At 40.2% G+C, this 15,321-nt stretch overlaps 1 protein-coding gene and 1 pseudogene across 1 annotated transcript; both read right to left on the bottom strand.

The window, feature by feature from the left end:
• Positions 1 to 2,771: 2,771 nt before the first annotated feature.
• On the bottom strand, positions 2,772 to 7,067 carry LOC105060473 (zinc finger CCCH domain-containing protein 20-like; annotated as a pseudogene).
• Positions 7,068 to 11,093: 4,026 nt separating this feature from the next.
• On the bottom strand, positions 11,094 to 12,023 carry LOC105060472 (adenylate isopentenyltransferase 5, chloroplastic-like). Its single transcript, XM_010944189.1, has one exon. The coding sequence runs from the start codon at positions 12,021 to 12,023 to the stop codon at positions 11,094 to 11,096; it is 930 nt and encodes a 309-aa protein (XP_010942491.1).
• Between the last annotated feature and the right edge of the window lie 3,298 nt (positions 12,024 to 15,321).

The raw sequence follows: 15,321 nt of genomic DNA on the forward strand, positions 1-15,321 counted from the left end.
TTATCATATGAACAAGGCCCGACCAGAATTTGAATCCGAGCTGGATCCAAAATTTTTAGATTATGACCGAATTATACATGGATCCGATCCGATCCAAAAATCCAATGAGGCAGACTTTTTGATTATGGACCCGAGTCGATCCGATCCGATTTTCAATTGGGTTGGTTTTGAGTCCAACATTAGGCCCCGATCAAGGGACTGGGTCGGATCGGGATCACTCATGATCCGATCCGACCCGATCCATTTGCACCCCTAATCTATAGTTTATAGAATTACTATGCTTATATAGAGCCACTTCGATCAGGAGCTGGAGGTCGAGCCACAATCTCTCCCTGTTGCTGCATGATGTGTGGAGGCTTAAACTGATGGGAATCGGAGTCAAGAAGGATATATCTTTTAGATTATTCATCTACTTAATGCTGTCTAGATTTTCGCCCATGCGACCAATGGATCAGTAAAATAATCAAAGGCCATCTGATATGATTATACTCAATTAGGAATATCAATCTAAAATCTATAGTTTATAGATTTGTATTTTATCAATTAATGTGCTTATATGGAGCCACTTCGATCAGGAGCTGGAGGCGGGGCCCTGCATTTTAAGGTACCGGGGAAGCATGTGGTTTGATTAATCAATATTGTTGTCCGCCATTTGATTTAGCTCTTTGAAAATATCTTTTCATTGCGTTCTTGCCTCATTTATCGTGTCATTGATGATCTCTTGGTCTCTGGATTGGAATCAAAGAAAAGAATGGATTTCGCATCAGGTTTTTGATTTCGCATCAGGTTTTTTTTTTTTTTACTGATATTTTTTAGGCGCTTTTCGTCAAGCCGCTTAGGATTACTTTTGAAGAAGAAGGCAACTCTGCAGTCCAAGATTTAATCCTCTTTGTGGAAGCCAACGTCAAGGAAATTAAGGAAAGAATTGTTCTTCCTAGACTCATTTCTCATGCCTTTGGGACACTTGCTGGCAGAGTTTCTGTATACCATTTCATATATTATTCTCCATATCTATTCTTTTTTTATGTTCAATGGCTGTCTCTCCAAGTGCTGACAAATTGTTTCCTGTACCATCCAGGTCTTATAATTGGCTGTGCATGGTGAGGGCTCAAGAGTGCTGGAAGGAATAATGGAGAACATCCGTTGCTTATCTAAGTTGTGTAAACTTGGTTTCATTAGTAGTTGAAGGGAACATGTATTACTGTGCTTGTATAAGTTGTATAACAAATATGTATCATTTTGTTTGTACATGTTAATGTATACATCTTGTATATTAGTCTAGATTCATTTGTTGATGTATATATCTTGTATATTGGTCTAGATTCATTTTGTGTAAATTAGGAAAGATCTTGTGCTTGATTTTCTATATAATTATGTACAGAAAATTCTTGTGTGTGTGTGTGTGGGTGGGTGTGTGTGTTAGAGGCTCTATCTATAAATAGGAGCCTTTCATTGTATATTTAATCAACATAAAAATATAATGTACAAAAATTCTCTCATTTTCTCAATATATATAAAATATTATTATATTGGCTTGGTTTTTAATGTAAATTATCTTTTCATGGTGCAAATTTCTTTGAGCAGTCCTAGGGGTGAAAATGGTACGGATGGTATCTATCCGGATTTATTTTCATATCTGAATCAATCTGGATATAAATAGAAATTTGAGAATCTGACTAATACCTATGTACATATCCATATCCATTAAAAAAATAGATATGGATATGGATATGAATAGACAACTATCTGATCCATATCTGAATATCTGAATTTACATATCATCATTTATAATTTTATATAGCACTTATTAATTTTTAAAGAGAATATACATCCATATAAATATGTTATTAACTTGATTTGTTATCTATTTAGTAACATCTTCAATTTTGTAGTTATAAAATTGAATTTTTCAATTTATATCCATAATTATATTTATACTTTCAGCATTCAAATTGTATCCATATCCATTTAAAATAAATATAAATATAAAATTTTTTTTCGAATAATATCCGTATCCGTATTTATATTCATCAAATAAAACAAATATGGATATAGATATACTGATTTTTGATTCGTATCCAATCTTTTTTCAGCCCTAAGTAGTCCATATAACCTTTTTCTTTTTGAATATACTACTTCATTAGAATGAATTGTGTTTAAAAGAGAAAATAGTTAGACTAAATTGTCATAGCCTTGACTTGTATGGCAGATTGGGGGAAGCTCGCCGCTCTATTTCATGCTTGATGGGATAGGTCAAGTTACGTCTACAAACAAATAGGCTGTTGCTAATGCATTGTTACAGGTTAACAAATTGCAATCACCAAGAACAAAACACTGGGGTTGAATTTGGTGCATCATCGGACAATCTTGAAAAGTAATGTGGATGGCCTTTAAGATAGATTGCCACCATTAAATTATCAATAATGTTGATTACTGTGTTTGCTACACATAGGTAATATTGCAGTAAAATTATTGAGAATCTTGATTAGCATATTTAGTATGATAATCAGATTATCGATAATATAAAATCAACCTCCCAAAACACCCCCACAAAATTTTGTGAAATTTTGAATTACTGAGAAAAATTTTGATTTTATTTTCTAAATTTAAATCAAAATTCTCAAAATATGTTTAGCGAGAGCGAAAAATCCTCGAGACGAGCCGTATCACCTTGGCATCCAACGCCAAGGCTCACCACCCCATGAGTGCCAGATCGGTAGCATTCCCATACCCAATGATGGCTGTCTGTCGAATAAGTATCCATTTAGCCATTACTTCACCAACTCTAAAATCCATCCCAAATCCGGCAACCCCATGATAGTACTGCCAACTCCACCGACATCCGAACACCCCTCCACCAACTCCTCTTTCCCCAAAGTCTCAAACAACTTACACCTCATTCTCCTCCTGAACTCCCCCACCGCCTCCTTCCCCCACCCATCCCCACCATCAATCACCACCGTTGGCATTGTCGGCAAGCTAACAAGACCCACCATGAACGCCCCAACACTCCTCGATGAACCAAACCCACCATCACTCCCTATCACAATCCCTAAAGAATACGACACCGATCTCATCTTGCTCAGCGGCAGCTTCCTCATCCCTGCCAAGACGTCCTTCACCACCTCTGCCCCCACCGACGACACCGATGATAACTCCAATATCAGCGACATTGAGGTCAATATTAGAGTCGACCTCGATGAGGTGATTAGATTCTTGGACTGCCTGGTCGGCACTCCAACATACGACTCCAAGGTGACTTGCAATGGCGACAGAGGGCTCTAGGGGAGGAAGTGAAGCTGGGCAGGGGTGTATGTGAAGAAGCAGACACAACGGTGGTAGGTGGTGCCGTCTTGTAGGGCTAGGTCTGATAGTACGTCAGGTGGAGCTAGCTCTTGAAGACCCCATGGGCAAGGTCGCAAGCATCATCGTGCCCACAACAGCCAATCTTTCAAAACTCAGGACAGCAACAGGGTCATTGGAGGAGGGGGCGGTGGTGATGGAGGCGAGGGAGGAGAAGTCGATGCTGGCATAGAAGTAGGGGCCAATATGGCCGAAGATAATAAGGGCATGGGCAAAGGGGGAGGCTGAGGGCAGTGAGGGCATGGGGGAGTGCAGAGAAGAAGGAGAGAGTGAGAGCCACTTGGGAGGGGGTGGAGGGGTGGGTTTTGTGTGATTTTTTTTTTAGGAATAATTTTATCCAAGATTGTTTTTGCAACATTGTCAAACAAGTAGTAATCTGGATAGCCACCTCACCATAAGGCTATCTGAATTGCCTCCTGGGAGGTAATTTGGATTGCTACCCAAAAAACATACTAAACACAATAATCCAGTAGGCCCCCTTTAAATTACTGACAATCTGAATAGATTGCGAGCTACCAAACGCAACATAGGTCTTTAAATGGAAATCTAGTAGTTTCATCCACATGTAACTTCAAATAAATGAAAATAAGAATGATAGCTGCACAACATATAGGATGATAATGAAAATCAAAATATGATTTGATGATAATAGAAGGATAATATTTCAATAATATCAATGTTCACATGCTATCCTTTGTAATTGTTTTATACTACTCATTGCATCATTATTTTCTTTATCCCGTGCACTATGTAACATAGTCCTTTTCATATTTGTAGATTGAGAAATGATACTTGTAAGTCCAGTTAACCTGAAATATTTAATAAATTGTAAACATCAGTTTGCATAAAATGTGAACAATTTAGGACTATTTGCTATATATCTTTGCAAAATTTTGTTCATATATATTTGGATGATATAGAATCCATTTTTTGCTTGGACACTAATCAAAGACCAAAGTGACCATAATTGAGTTCTATTGAATATTAGATAATGTTCATCCAACAACCTACCAATATCATGAAATGTCATTTTAACATTAACAATAAACGTTAAAGTTATTTTAACATTTTATTGAATATCGAATAATTAACGGTTTAAGAATTCAATATCAAATAATTAATAGGTTAAAAACTTTTATCTTTCTTTTAACATTAAATGAGGTGAATTTTAACACATGAATTGAATCGAATATTGAATAATACAAGCATACCTTTAATAATCTGAGCATCATATGATATGTAAATTAACTTCTATTGTAGAAGCAATGAAACTACATAAACAACGCCGCATTAATGCCTCTACTGCCAAAGCATGTCTATAGCTATAAATGGGTCAGCTTGATCGGTGACTCAATCTAATTAAATGTGATTTGATCCATATTTTAAAATTAGACCTGATTTATCTTTTGGGTCAGATTAAGGTCTTATATTTTTCAACTTGATCTGAACTGATCCGGCTCATTGATCTATGAGGATCCTCGAACTTGATATGGACCACTTTGGCTATTATAGATAGGGCTAGATAGAGCCTAAGAGCAAGATCCATCATATCAGAAAGTCTAATCGCAAGCCAAACTTCTAGATGCCATAACTTAATCATATGATGTTTGATTTTGATCCTTTTTTTTAAATTGGGCAGTCTTTTGAGATCTACATCATGATGCCCCACCCTTTATATACAGAGTGTTAAAGAGGTTTTTGTTATGAATGGGAAGTGTATTTACATCAGGGTTGGTTGTCGTTGGTAACACAATGATGGCGCCTGTAACTCCCCCAAAAGTTAAGAAAAGTGATGCCCCCTGGGGCAACATTCCCTTTATTTCTCTGACTTTATCTTTTATCCCCCGCACCTCCAGTAGGGGTGGAGATGGTGTTGATGATGTTTGCTATTGGTTGGTTGTTATTGTTTTCCTCATTGGGGGCTCGATTGTATCACGTCTGCATATACTTAACGAGGTAGCCTCTATGGATCAAGACTTCAATCTCATCCTTGAGCTAGTGGTACTCCTCGGTATTATGACTATGGTCATGGTGAAAGTGATAATTCCTCCTTCTACTCCTATTCGAGGAGATTTCATCGGCCCAAGTCACCATAGATATCCTTGGCCCTCGATTTCCATCAAGATCTAAGATCATGGGGTGGACAGAGGAGTGTAGCCATTGAATCATTGGGAGAGACTTCTCGGATGATAGCTCTTTCATGGTTGGAAAGGTTCCTTCTCGGTTCGAGCCATCTGGGGATCCTTCCGACTCCTCTTTTTGTCAGAGATCTTCTGTCCTTCCACCTGCGTATGGAGCTCCCAAGCTTCCTTTGTTTGGGTATATTCTGGACTTGGGCCAGCAGATCGGCGTTGTCTCTTGAAAACTTTTTGTTAAAAAAAAAGATAAGATGCTCATTCCATAAGCCTTGCTTCAGCACCGACGTGGCCATCGACTGGTCGAGGTTTCGCATCTCGAGTGTAGCAGCATTGAAATGCACAATATAGTCATGTAGTAACTCACCCACTTCTTGTTAGAGAAAAAAGAGACTGTAGGAGTTCCTCGATTGGGGTCGACAGCTACTAAAGTGGGTAATGATAGTCTGTTGGGCATTCGAATGAATAGATGGATCCTGATCGGAGTCCATAATACCATGTCTGTGCCGACTTTATGAGGGTGGCCACGAAGACAAGGCACAATAGGACGTCTGAAGTACCCTGAAGTATCAGGAGGGTTCTATAATCCTGCAAATGATCAAGAAGATCTATGAAGCCATCATATGGCCCCAGTTGAGGTATCTTGAACCGACTCAAGATTGGTTCCTCTAGAATGGTCTAGGTGAATGATGGCCAAGAGTTGAAGTTGAGGCCGTCACTACTAAAGTGAGGCTTAATTTGGACTTCTCGGAGATGACGCTCAATGTTCCGAACTCTCTTCTTAAGCTTTTCTTGACATCAGGATCTTCCTGGCTTAGGAGAGTAGGTCATGGTCAAATCACCAATGGAGGAAGAGCTTCCTTGCTGTGCCCCTCCCCTTGGGCTTTGATAGGAAGGGGAATGAACCAGAATGGCTGTGAAGTGGCATGATTGCCGCTAGAGGGCAAGTCCTGGACTTTGAGAACATGATTGCTAACTGGCGCTACATCACTTTCACTAATTGGGGAGGATGATTCACCTCAATATTACGTGGCAGGGAGACATACAGTCTGGAGATCTAGTGAGACTTGCATTTAATACTGATATATGTTCTCCAAGAAATGAAGCTTTTAAGGATTTTAAAGTGGTGACATATATTGCATAGCCAACAGGACATTTGAATTCGCTTGGGCTTGTTGCTTCTATAAATAGGGGCTCTATTGACTGGGATTAGTATCGCCTTAGTTGTTTTCTCTAATGTTGAGGTGGAGCTACCTTATCCGGTGTGCCAGAGGGCCACAGGCACTTTTTTTTGGCCTGGGAGACCTTCTACCCTCCAGTTGATTACCATACACGGAGAGAACGCTTTAGTGGGCATCCTGCTTTGGCATGGAAGGTGTTGAGCAATTCCACTGCTCGGATTGAGGGATTGCGGAGGCGGCCATCTGGGCTTTTAGATGCCTTGTCCTCTATAGTTAGGTCTTGAACCTTTGTAGAGGGCTTGTTCTTTTTTCCCAAAGCTACTTTCTGGCCTTCCTTAGAGATGCATTGTAAAGGCAAATGGGATTTTAAAAGAAAGACCCATGTCATCGCCAATGCTCTTTTGAGGAGGTCGACAAATGTCGCCAAACAGAGATTCCCATATTTTTCATCTGGGATTGCATCATCTTGATGCCTAGCTCATACTCCAAGGTTGCTGGTCGAGCCATTTTGATCCTTTCTTCTTTCTTTGTTGTAACGAGCTTCACTCGATTGAAATGTACTGGACCTTTTGAATGAAAATATTTTCTTTCATTGAGACTCTTTTTAGATAATTTAGCACCTCTCTTATCTCTTCAGAATGGGTTGGCTCTTCTATTATAGTCATCGACAGCTTCCACTAGTAGTGTGAGGTTTTGGAGGTTCTCATACCTATTGACTGTAGTGGCCAAGTGGCTACAATGGATCATGTTGATGGCTATAGTGGACCATCTCAGCTATAGTGGGCTGTGTGGCTATAATGGGCCATCCATGGGTATAGTTGATAGCTCCAGTGGACCGTTTTGACTTCAATAGGCCACATGACTATAATGGGCCATTCATAGCTACAGTGGGCCACATTGATGGCTATTGTGAGCCATCTCGACTATAATGGACTGTGTGGCTACAATAGGTCATGTTGACAATTATAGTAAGCTGTCTCGACTATAGTAGGCCATATCGCTATAGTAGACCATCCATGACTATAGTGGACCATCTCGACTATAGTGGATCGTGTGCTTATAGTGGATCATGTTGATAGTTACAATAGGCCATCTCAGCTATAATGGGTCATGTGGCTATAATGAGCCACCTGTGGTTACAGTGAACTACGTTGATGGCTACTATGGACTATGTGGCTATAGTGGGCCATATGGAGTTTTTCAACGGCACGGTCTCTGCATCATGGGAACCTCGGGGAGCTTCTTGCTCTCCTCTAGGTATCGAGCCTTGTCGGGCTCGAGACTTCATCTGCATGTAAAGACTAGTAGGGGATCTGATTATTCGATCGGACTGTCATGCACCGTATAAGCCTTACAAGGCTGCTTTTGAGGATACCATTGCTGAGGCCGTGCATCACTCGATGTGGCCTTTGCTCTAGCCACTCCTTTTTTAGGTTGGCTGGCAATTTTATCTTTCAGACAACAATATAAATAGAGTGTCAGAGGTTTTCATTATGAATGGGAAGTGTATTTACATTGAGGTTGGCTATCATTGGTAACACAACGATAGTGCCAGTAACTCCCCCAAAAGTTAAGAAGAGTGATGCCCCCTGGGGCAATGTTCCCTTTATTTTTCTGACTTTATCTCCTATCCCTCTACACCTCCAACCGGGTGAAGATGGCATTGATGATATTTGTTGTTGGTTGGTTGTCGTTGTTTTCCTTGCTGGGGGCTCGATTGTATCGCTTTTGCACATACTTACCAAGATAGCCTCTATGGATCAAGGCTTCAATCTCGTCCATGAGCTGGTGGTATTCCTTGGTATTGTGGTTGTGGTCGTGGTAGAACTGATAATATCTCCTCCTACTCCTATCCGAGAGGTCTTCATCTACCCAAATCACCATAGATATCTTTGGCTCTCAATTTTCATCAAAATCTGAGATCGTGAGGTGGACAGAGGAGTGTAGCCGTTGAATTGCTAGGACAGACTTCTCAAGTGATAGCTCCTTCGCGGAGATCTTTTTACTTGTCGGAGATCTTCTATCCTTCCATCTGCCTACGGAGCTTTCAAGCTTCCTCGACCTGGGATATTTTTGAACTTGGGCCAGTAGGTCGACATAGTCCCATAGAAATTTTTTATCGAGAAAAAAGGCAAGGTGCTCATTTCGTAAGCTTCGCTTGAGCGCTAACATGGCCACTGATTGGTTGAGATTTCTTATCTCGAGTGTAGTAGCATTAAAGCACGTAATATAATCATACAGTAACTCACCCTCTTCTTATTAGAGAAAGAAGAGACTGTCAGAGTTCCTCGGTTGAGGTCGACAACTGCTAAAGTGGGTAATGAACAGTCTATTGGGCATTCAAATGAATAGATGGATCCCGATCAAAGTTCAGAATACCACATCCACATTGACTTTATGAGGGTGGCTAGGAAAGCGAGGCACAAGAAGGTGTCTAAAGCACCCTAGAGCATCAGAAGGGTTCTATAACCCTACAAAATGATCAAGCAGATCTGTGGATCCATCATACGGTTCCAGCTGAGGTCCACCTGAGGTACCTTGAACCAACTTAAAATTGGTTCCTCTAGAATGGCCTAGTGAATGGTGGCTGAGAATTGAAGTCGAAGCCATCACTACTAAAGCGAGGCCTAATCTAGACTTCTTCAGAATGATGCTCAATGTCCCGAACTCTCTTCTTAAGCTCTTCTTCAAACCAAGATCTCCCTGACTTGGGAGAATAGGTGGGGATCAAATCACCGATGGAGTAAGAGCTTCCTTGCTGTGCCCCTCTCCTTGGGCTTTGATAGGAAGAGGAATGAACCAAAATGGCTGTGGAGTGGCATGATTGCCTTCGAAGGGCAGGTCTCGAACTCTGGGAATAAGACCTCTGGCTGAGATGGGAAGGAAACACTTGAGGGCTCGATTCCACAGGCTACTGCTGCTGCTCTGTCACTTGTTGGAGTCGTTGTATAGCATCGGTCAGTGTCTGAATATGATGAGCCAAGGCTTTGGAAGGCAATCAATCTATTATGGCCAAAGGTTGTACTGCCATGAATCCATGAGCAATGCTACTCCGACTATGGTGGATGGATTGCCGATAGGAGGTGACGGAGTTTTGCACTCTTATCTGTATCATGCTCTCTTTTCTCTCCAAGGGGCCTGGGTCTTTTTTACGCTAATCTGTTGCCACAAGACTCCGATGGTGTGCTGATATGCCTGGAGTTGGGCTCCAATTCGAATCTACAACGTCGGAGGGTACTTGCAAAGGAAGTCCACACTCATCGAAGATATTATGATTGGGACCTTCCAATGCTTAAGTTAGCCGAAGTTTTGGAAACGTTGGAGAGAAAAGATTGCAAGAGCGGAGTGGGCTTGTCTTAGCTTGGCTTATCTTAGATCTCTTTCGTATCTCTTTTTATTTAGAGATTGAGCTCGTAGGCTACTAGCTAGAGTTTGTATTTGTCAGGCCTAACTCTACAGATCGTTGGACCACATCCTGACCTTCGTTATGGCAGAAATCTTCTCCACTTTCTCATATCAAGGTTGTTAGTCGTGAGAGCCAGATGCAAATTAAGCCAATCGGAGCTTGAGAATAATCAAGGAAAGAGAATGGAGTGAGGAAATGTAGGTTGTTCTCTTAAAAATGAACTTACCTAAGAGTCCCTTATACTCCCTTTATGTTGGGGTGGGGGGGGGGGGGACTTAGTGGTCGGAAAGAAGCTAATGTTGTAGAGCCGTTTGCCCTTATTTTTCTGATCTTCTCTTCTCGACGTCCAAGAGAGTTTTTCATCTTTCTTTTGAGTCGTCGGTGAGGTATCCGAGGTGAGTACTCAGTCATAATCCAACGAAAGGGAAAGCCGGGCCGGGTGGCATATTCCTCTCATGACTGAAACTATTAAATTATAATCCGACATTCTAAAACCCGATCCAGTTGAAACGGTAAATTGAAGACTGGAGAGCAGATAAAGCAAAAAAAAAAAAAAAAATAGCACTCGTGCATGCATCCAATGGCTAGCTGACAAAGTCACTTGCACCCCCCCACCCCCCCAACCCAACAAAAAAGGCCGACAATTCGACATCTTTTAAAAGCCATAACAGGTTTTCTTAATCTTCATTTGTTTGCCAAGATCGCTGTGAGATTAATGCAAGCGATAATATTTGCCCGTATCCATATTTTCCTGATGCAATAATCTTTTTTCACTATCCATGCAATGGATTTGATAAAGTATTTCAGTTTGAACGTTATACTTCTCTCATTTTTCCAGCATTTGACACTTCAAAACTTCATCATATATAGATTTAATAAGCTAAAAAAAAACAGGCACCCAAAACTGCCACTTTTTTTTTTTCCATGGAATGGAGATTGATATATGATTTAGGCCATCTTCATAAGACGCATTATTATCGAGACATAAACCTAGTCCATGACAATTATTCAAACCTCACTCCTCTCTTTTATTCCATTGGTAACAGCCTTATCAGCCTCACCATTCACATACTTCCCCTCATTCTTCTGCACCGCTCCACTTGCACCCTTGCCCCTCAGAAATCTGTTCACAATCTCCTTGCCAGGACCCGCCACCACCTTCTCCCATGCCTCGGCCTCGCCCTCCCTGCCTCGCTTCAGGAAGAATCCGGTGGCATCGATGCGATGCACATCCCAACCGGGGAGGGTGGAGAGGCGGTGAATCTTCTGCAGCTGATTGCAGGTCAGCTTGCATGTGTTGAACTTGATCTCGGTGATCGCCGCCTCCAACATCCTCGCCCTCGTCGCTTCATCGACCGATGCCTCCATGCGGAAATAGCCGTCCATCTCCGGCACCCCGATCGACCTCCGAATTCCCTTCGAGTAGTCACCATCCTGGTGGAACTCACTCCTGGCCTCCTCCACCAGCCCCATCTCCACCATCTTGTCCACTCGCGTCGACACGAACAAGTGCAGGAGGGAAGGATCGACGTCGATCCACACGAAGCAGCTCTCGTGCCGGGACCGGAACACGCCGCCCTCGCCATCAACCAATGCCTCGATGTAGGAGTTGGAGCCGCCGGCAATGATGGGGACGTGACCACGCTGGAGGATGGAATCGATTGCATGCATGGCCTCACGGCAGAAATCGGATGCGGTGAAGTCGGCGTCCGGGTGCACGCCGCCGATGAGGTGGTGGGGAATGCCGGCGGACTCCTCGTCGGTCACCTTGTTGGTGATAACGTCCAGGCCATCGTACACTTGCATCTTGTCCGAGTTGACGACTTCACCGTTAAATTGGGTGGCGAGGGTGATGGCCAGCTTGGATTTTCCGGAGCCGGTCGGACCCAGGACGAACACCACCTTGTCTTTGCCACTGGGGAGGCTGTCTGTCGCCATTCAGAAGTGTCTGAAAGATAACAGTGTTGGAGGGCAAGCCTGCAGTGAAGAAATTAATAGAAGGAATGCCATGAACCAAAAGATATATACCTGTGTTGGAGATTCACGAGAGAGCCTTCTGATCCTTGGAGGGCTACAACTAGCTATATATGTAGGATTATATAAGTGAAAAAAAAAAACTTATGGATGTCACACAATTCATACAAACAGTTTCATATACAGATTATCTCTAGTAAATGATTTTGCCTAGGAATTTTGGGGCTTATGTATAACGATGTCATGGAAACTTTGTTTCTAAGGAGGTTTTTACGCCTCTTTTCTCCATAAAAAATGGAAAAAGATAACAATAGAAGCAACAACTCCGATAAAAAATAATAGTAATAGTATTAATAATGGTAGTGCTGGGAATATATATATGATTCATATATTAGCACAAGTCGTTCTGTACAAGTCAACATTGAGCACATATAATACGCATAAAAAGCAGCATTTTTTCTAGAATAATGAAATGATTTTTGAAAAATAAAAATTAAAGCAATAAGAACGAACATATTTTTTGCTTTCGTTTCTATGATTTTATTTTTTTAAAAAAACATAAAAAGTAAGAAATAAAAGCGATGTCAGGCATGCTCTTAGTCTTCTTGAATTTAAAGTAGTAATCAAATAAAGTAAGAAACAAAAGAAGTGCACCAGCAAAATTGAAGAAAAAAATAGAACAGAAACAAATAGGATGGGATCACAATGTTTTTGTCATAAGCATCTTTTTGTATCCACCATATAAACAAGCTAATTGCTTGATGAAGATTGGTTGAAACTATTAAAAATATTATTATAATTGAAAAGATTCAGAAGAGTAGTAAGAAAGCGAGGAAAAATACCGTAAAAATGCTTATTTCTGTGACGGTCTTCTTTACCCAAGTTGGACCCGTAGATTGAAGATGGGAGAGGAGGAGAAGAGAGCAATCCTCAATAAAATTAAAAAATAAAAAATAAAATCTAGGATTGTTCTTGAGTTTGGAACTATGGTGTAGGGTCTAGAGTTCACTTTTATAATCACCTATCACATAAAGTCTGAAAAGAGTCCAATGAATCGGATGAAGTACAAAGGAGGAAAGATTAAATAAAGAAAGCACTTATAGGAGAAATAAAACCGTACAATTTATCTAGACGGGAAAATAAGTAAATTCCCTTTCAAATGGATTAAATGTATCAAACATTACTGTTTTGCAAAATTCCCTGTTCTACATAAATCAAGAAATATTCTTCCAACAAAAACAACATAAATCAAGAAATAATTGTAGTTGTTAAATAGAAGTTTGTGATGTTATCCATGACTTACTTTCTAGCATTCCTATGTCCCATGTATAGTTGTCAGTAGGGGTGCACATGGATTGGGTTGATCCATGATCCGACCCAATCCAATCCATTTAGATCTGATTTGAATCATTTTAAATGGTCCATGGAGTCAAATCAAATTCTAAAATTGGATCAATTCTATTTTTTGGATCGGCTCTAAATTTGTCGAATTCTATCCGAACCCAACCTATTTGATTTCTTGGATCTTTTGCTCAACAACCTGGCCTAAACCTAATATATGTATCCAAAGAACCAAACCCATTATTCTCCGGAGTCCCAAACCAAGCTAATTGTAATCTCATCTTGCACTTTAGAGGAAGCTATTTTCAGATTGCTCCAGTTTTAAGCATCACCATGGATATGAAGGAGACATTTGGAAGGACAGGCCTATTTCTTCTTCCAAAGTTATGCTCCATCCCATTGCAAGCAAGTGACACTAATTGCTAACTAAACCATATCAGTCCTCGACAACTACGTTTTTCAAATCAATTACATGAGTGAGATGGATTACAGCAATGACACATGGGACAAAGGAGGCTCATGTCACACTAATACCGGGACCAGAAACCAAAGCCGATGTACTCAAACCCAAGCCATGGAACAATGAACCCAAGAATATATGAAAGCTTACTCATATCGGTTCCTTGATTAGCCACTCCAGTTTACTGGAAATGGTAATTATCTAAATTTGTTTATATTTTCATGATTTTGATTTGAGTAAAATAGCTCAAGTTTCGGCATCTTCTAGTATTGTTATTATTGATAGTATCACTATAATTTTGATTGAAGTTTTAGCAGGATACAACTTCATATTTACTTTCAGACAAAACAAGCTGGGTGAATGTTATAAATTATCACTTGTACGTTGAGTGTATATTTTACACAAAATTACAAGTAGTTGTACAGCCCGTAAGCGTCTCAGTATATGTCAAGATATAGTGAGCTTTTATCACCATCCAAAAAGTAGTTTAGCTAAAATCTTTGTTGTTTTTCTTTCACTAGAAACACAATTGAGGTCATGAGGTCATGTTAGAGGGACTATGAATTTAAAACTATCCCATCTTTCCAGATATTTTTCCTCCATTGGCTAATGATTGGCAATTTCAAACAATTGGGTCATATGGCTGTTTGACTTATAAATCTTTGATGTTCAATTTCCTACTTTAGAACTCCAATCAAAACCATGCAGTAGCTCAAATTTATTTGTAGATTGAGATCTTGCACCCATTTCTAAAGAAATCCGAAACCATGTCTAGAATTTATTAGAGTAAGTGCAGTATAGTTAGGACCTGACCAAACCAGATTTTGACCCAAAATTTTTGGATTGGGCTGAGTCATGCATGAATCTGATCTGACCTGAATGGCTTGTTGGATCAAAAATTTTGAATTTAGACCCAACCTAATTTTTTATTGGTTAGACCGGAGTCCAACATTATTAGAATTTTTCATCGAGGAACCGGATCGTATCAGGATCACTGATGATCCAATAGGACCCAACCCATTTGCACCCCTAGTTATCAGCTAATTGAGTTAAATGAACAATTAGTCATGTATTGATTGAAATGTATAATTCATTACTCAAGCATCATTGATCAATCCTCAAGCACTCCATCAATTTTGTGATAAAGATTTCATTTTTTATATATTCGTTATGATTTCCATCTTCCTTTTACATCGATATGTAATCTTACACCATCATCTTTGCTATTTTTGTTATTTTTTAACAAATTCTCAAATTTTTGTTGGTGAAAATTGCAATAAGTTCAACAAAAATACAATAGAAAATAGGAATTTTTCTTTAAGGTGACATGGCTAAGACGTGGAAAAAGAAATTTCTCTCTTATTAAGGAGACAGTCCTCTTAAGTGGGCAAAGCCTCAGAACCTATGCAGTAAACCTTCTCTTCGGCTCTTCGGCTTGTTCCCTCCAAGATACAAGAACCC

Source organism: Elaeis guineensis, chromosome 7, assembly GCF_000442705.2.
Source record: "Elaeis guineensis isolate ETL-2024a chromosome 7, EG11, whole genome shotgun sequence".
Classification (NCBI taxonomy): Eukaryota; Viridiplantae; Streptophyta; class Magnoliopsida; order Arecales; family Arecaceae; genus Elaeis; species Elaeis guineensis.

Coding starts and splice junctions, on each gene's coding strand:
- LOC105060472 (XM_010944189.1), bottom strand. CDS start 12,023: ATGGCGACAGACAGCCTCCCCAGTGGCAAAGACAAGGTGGTGTTCGTC.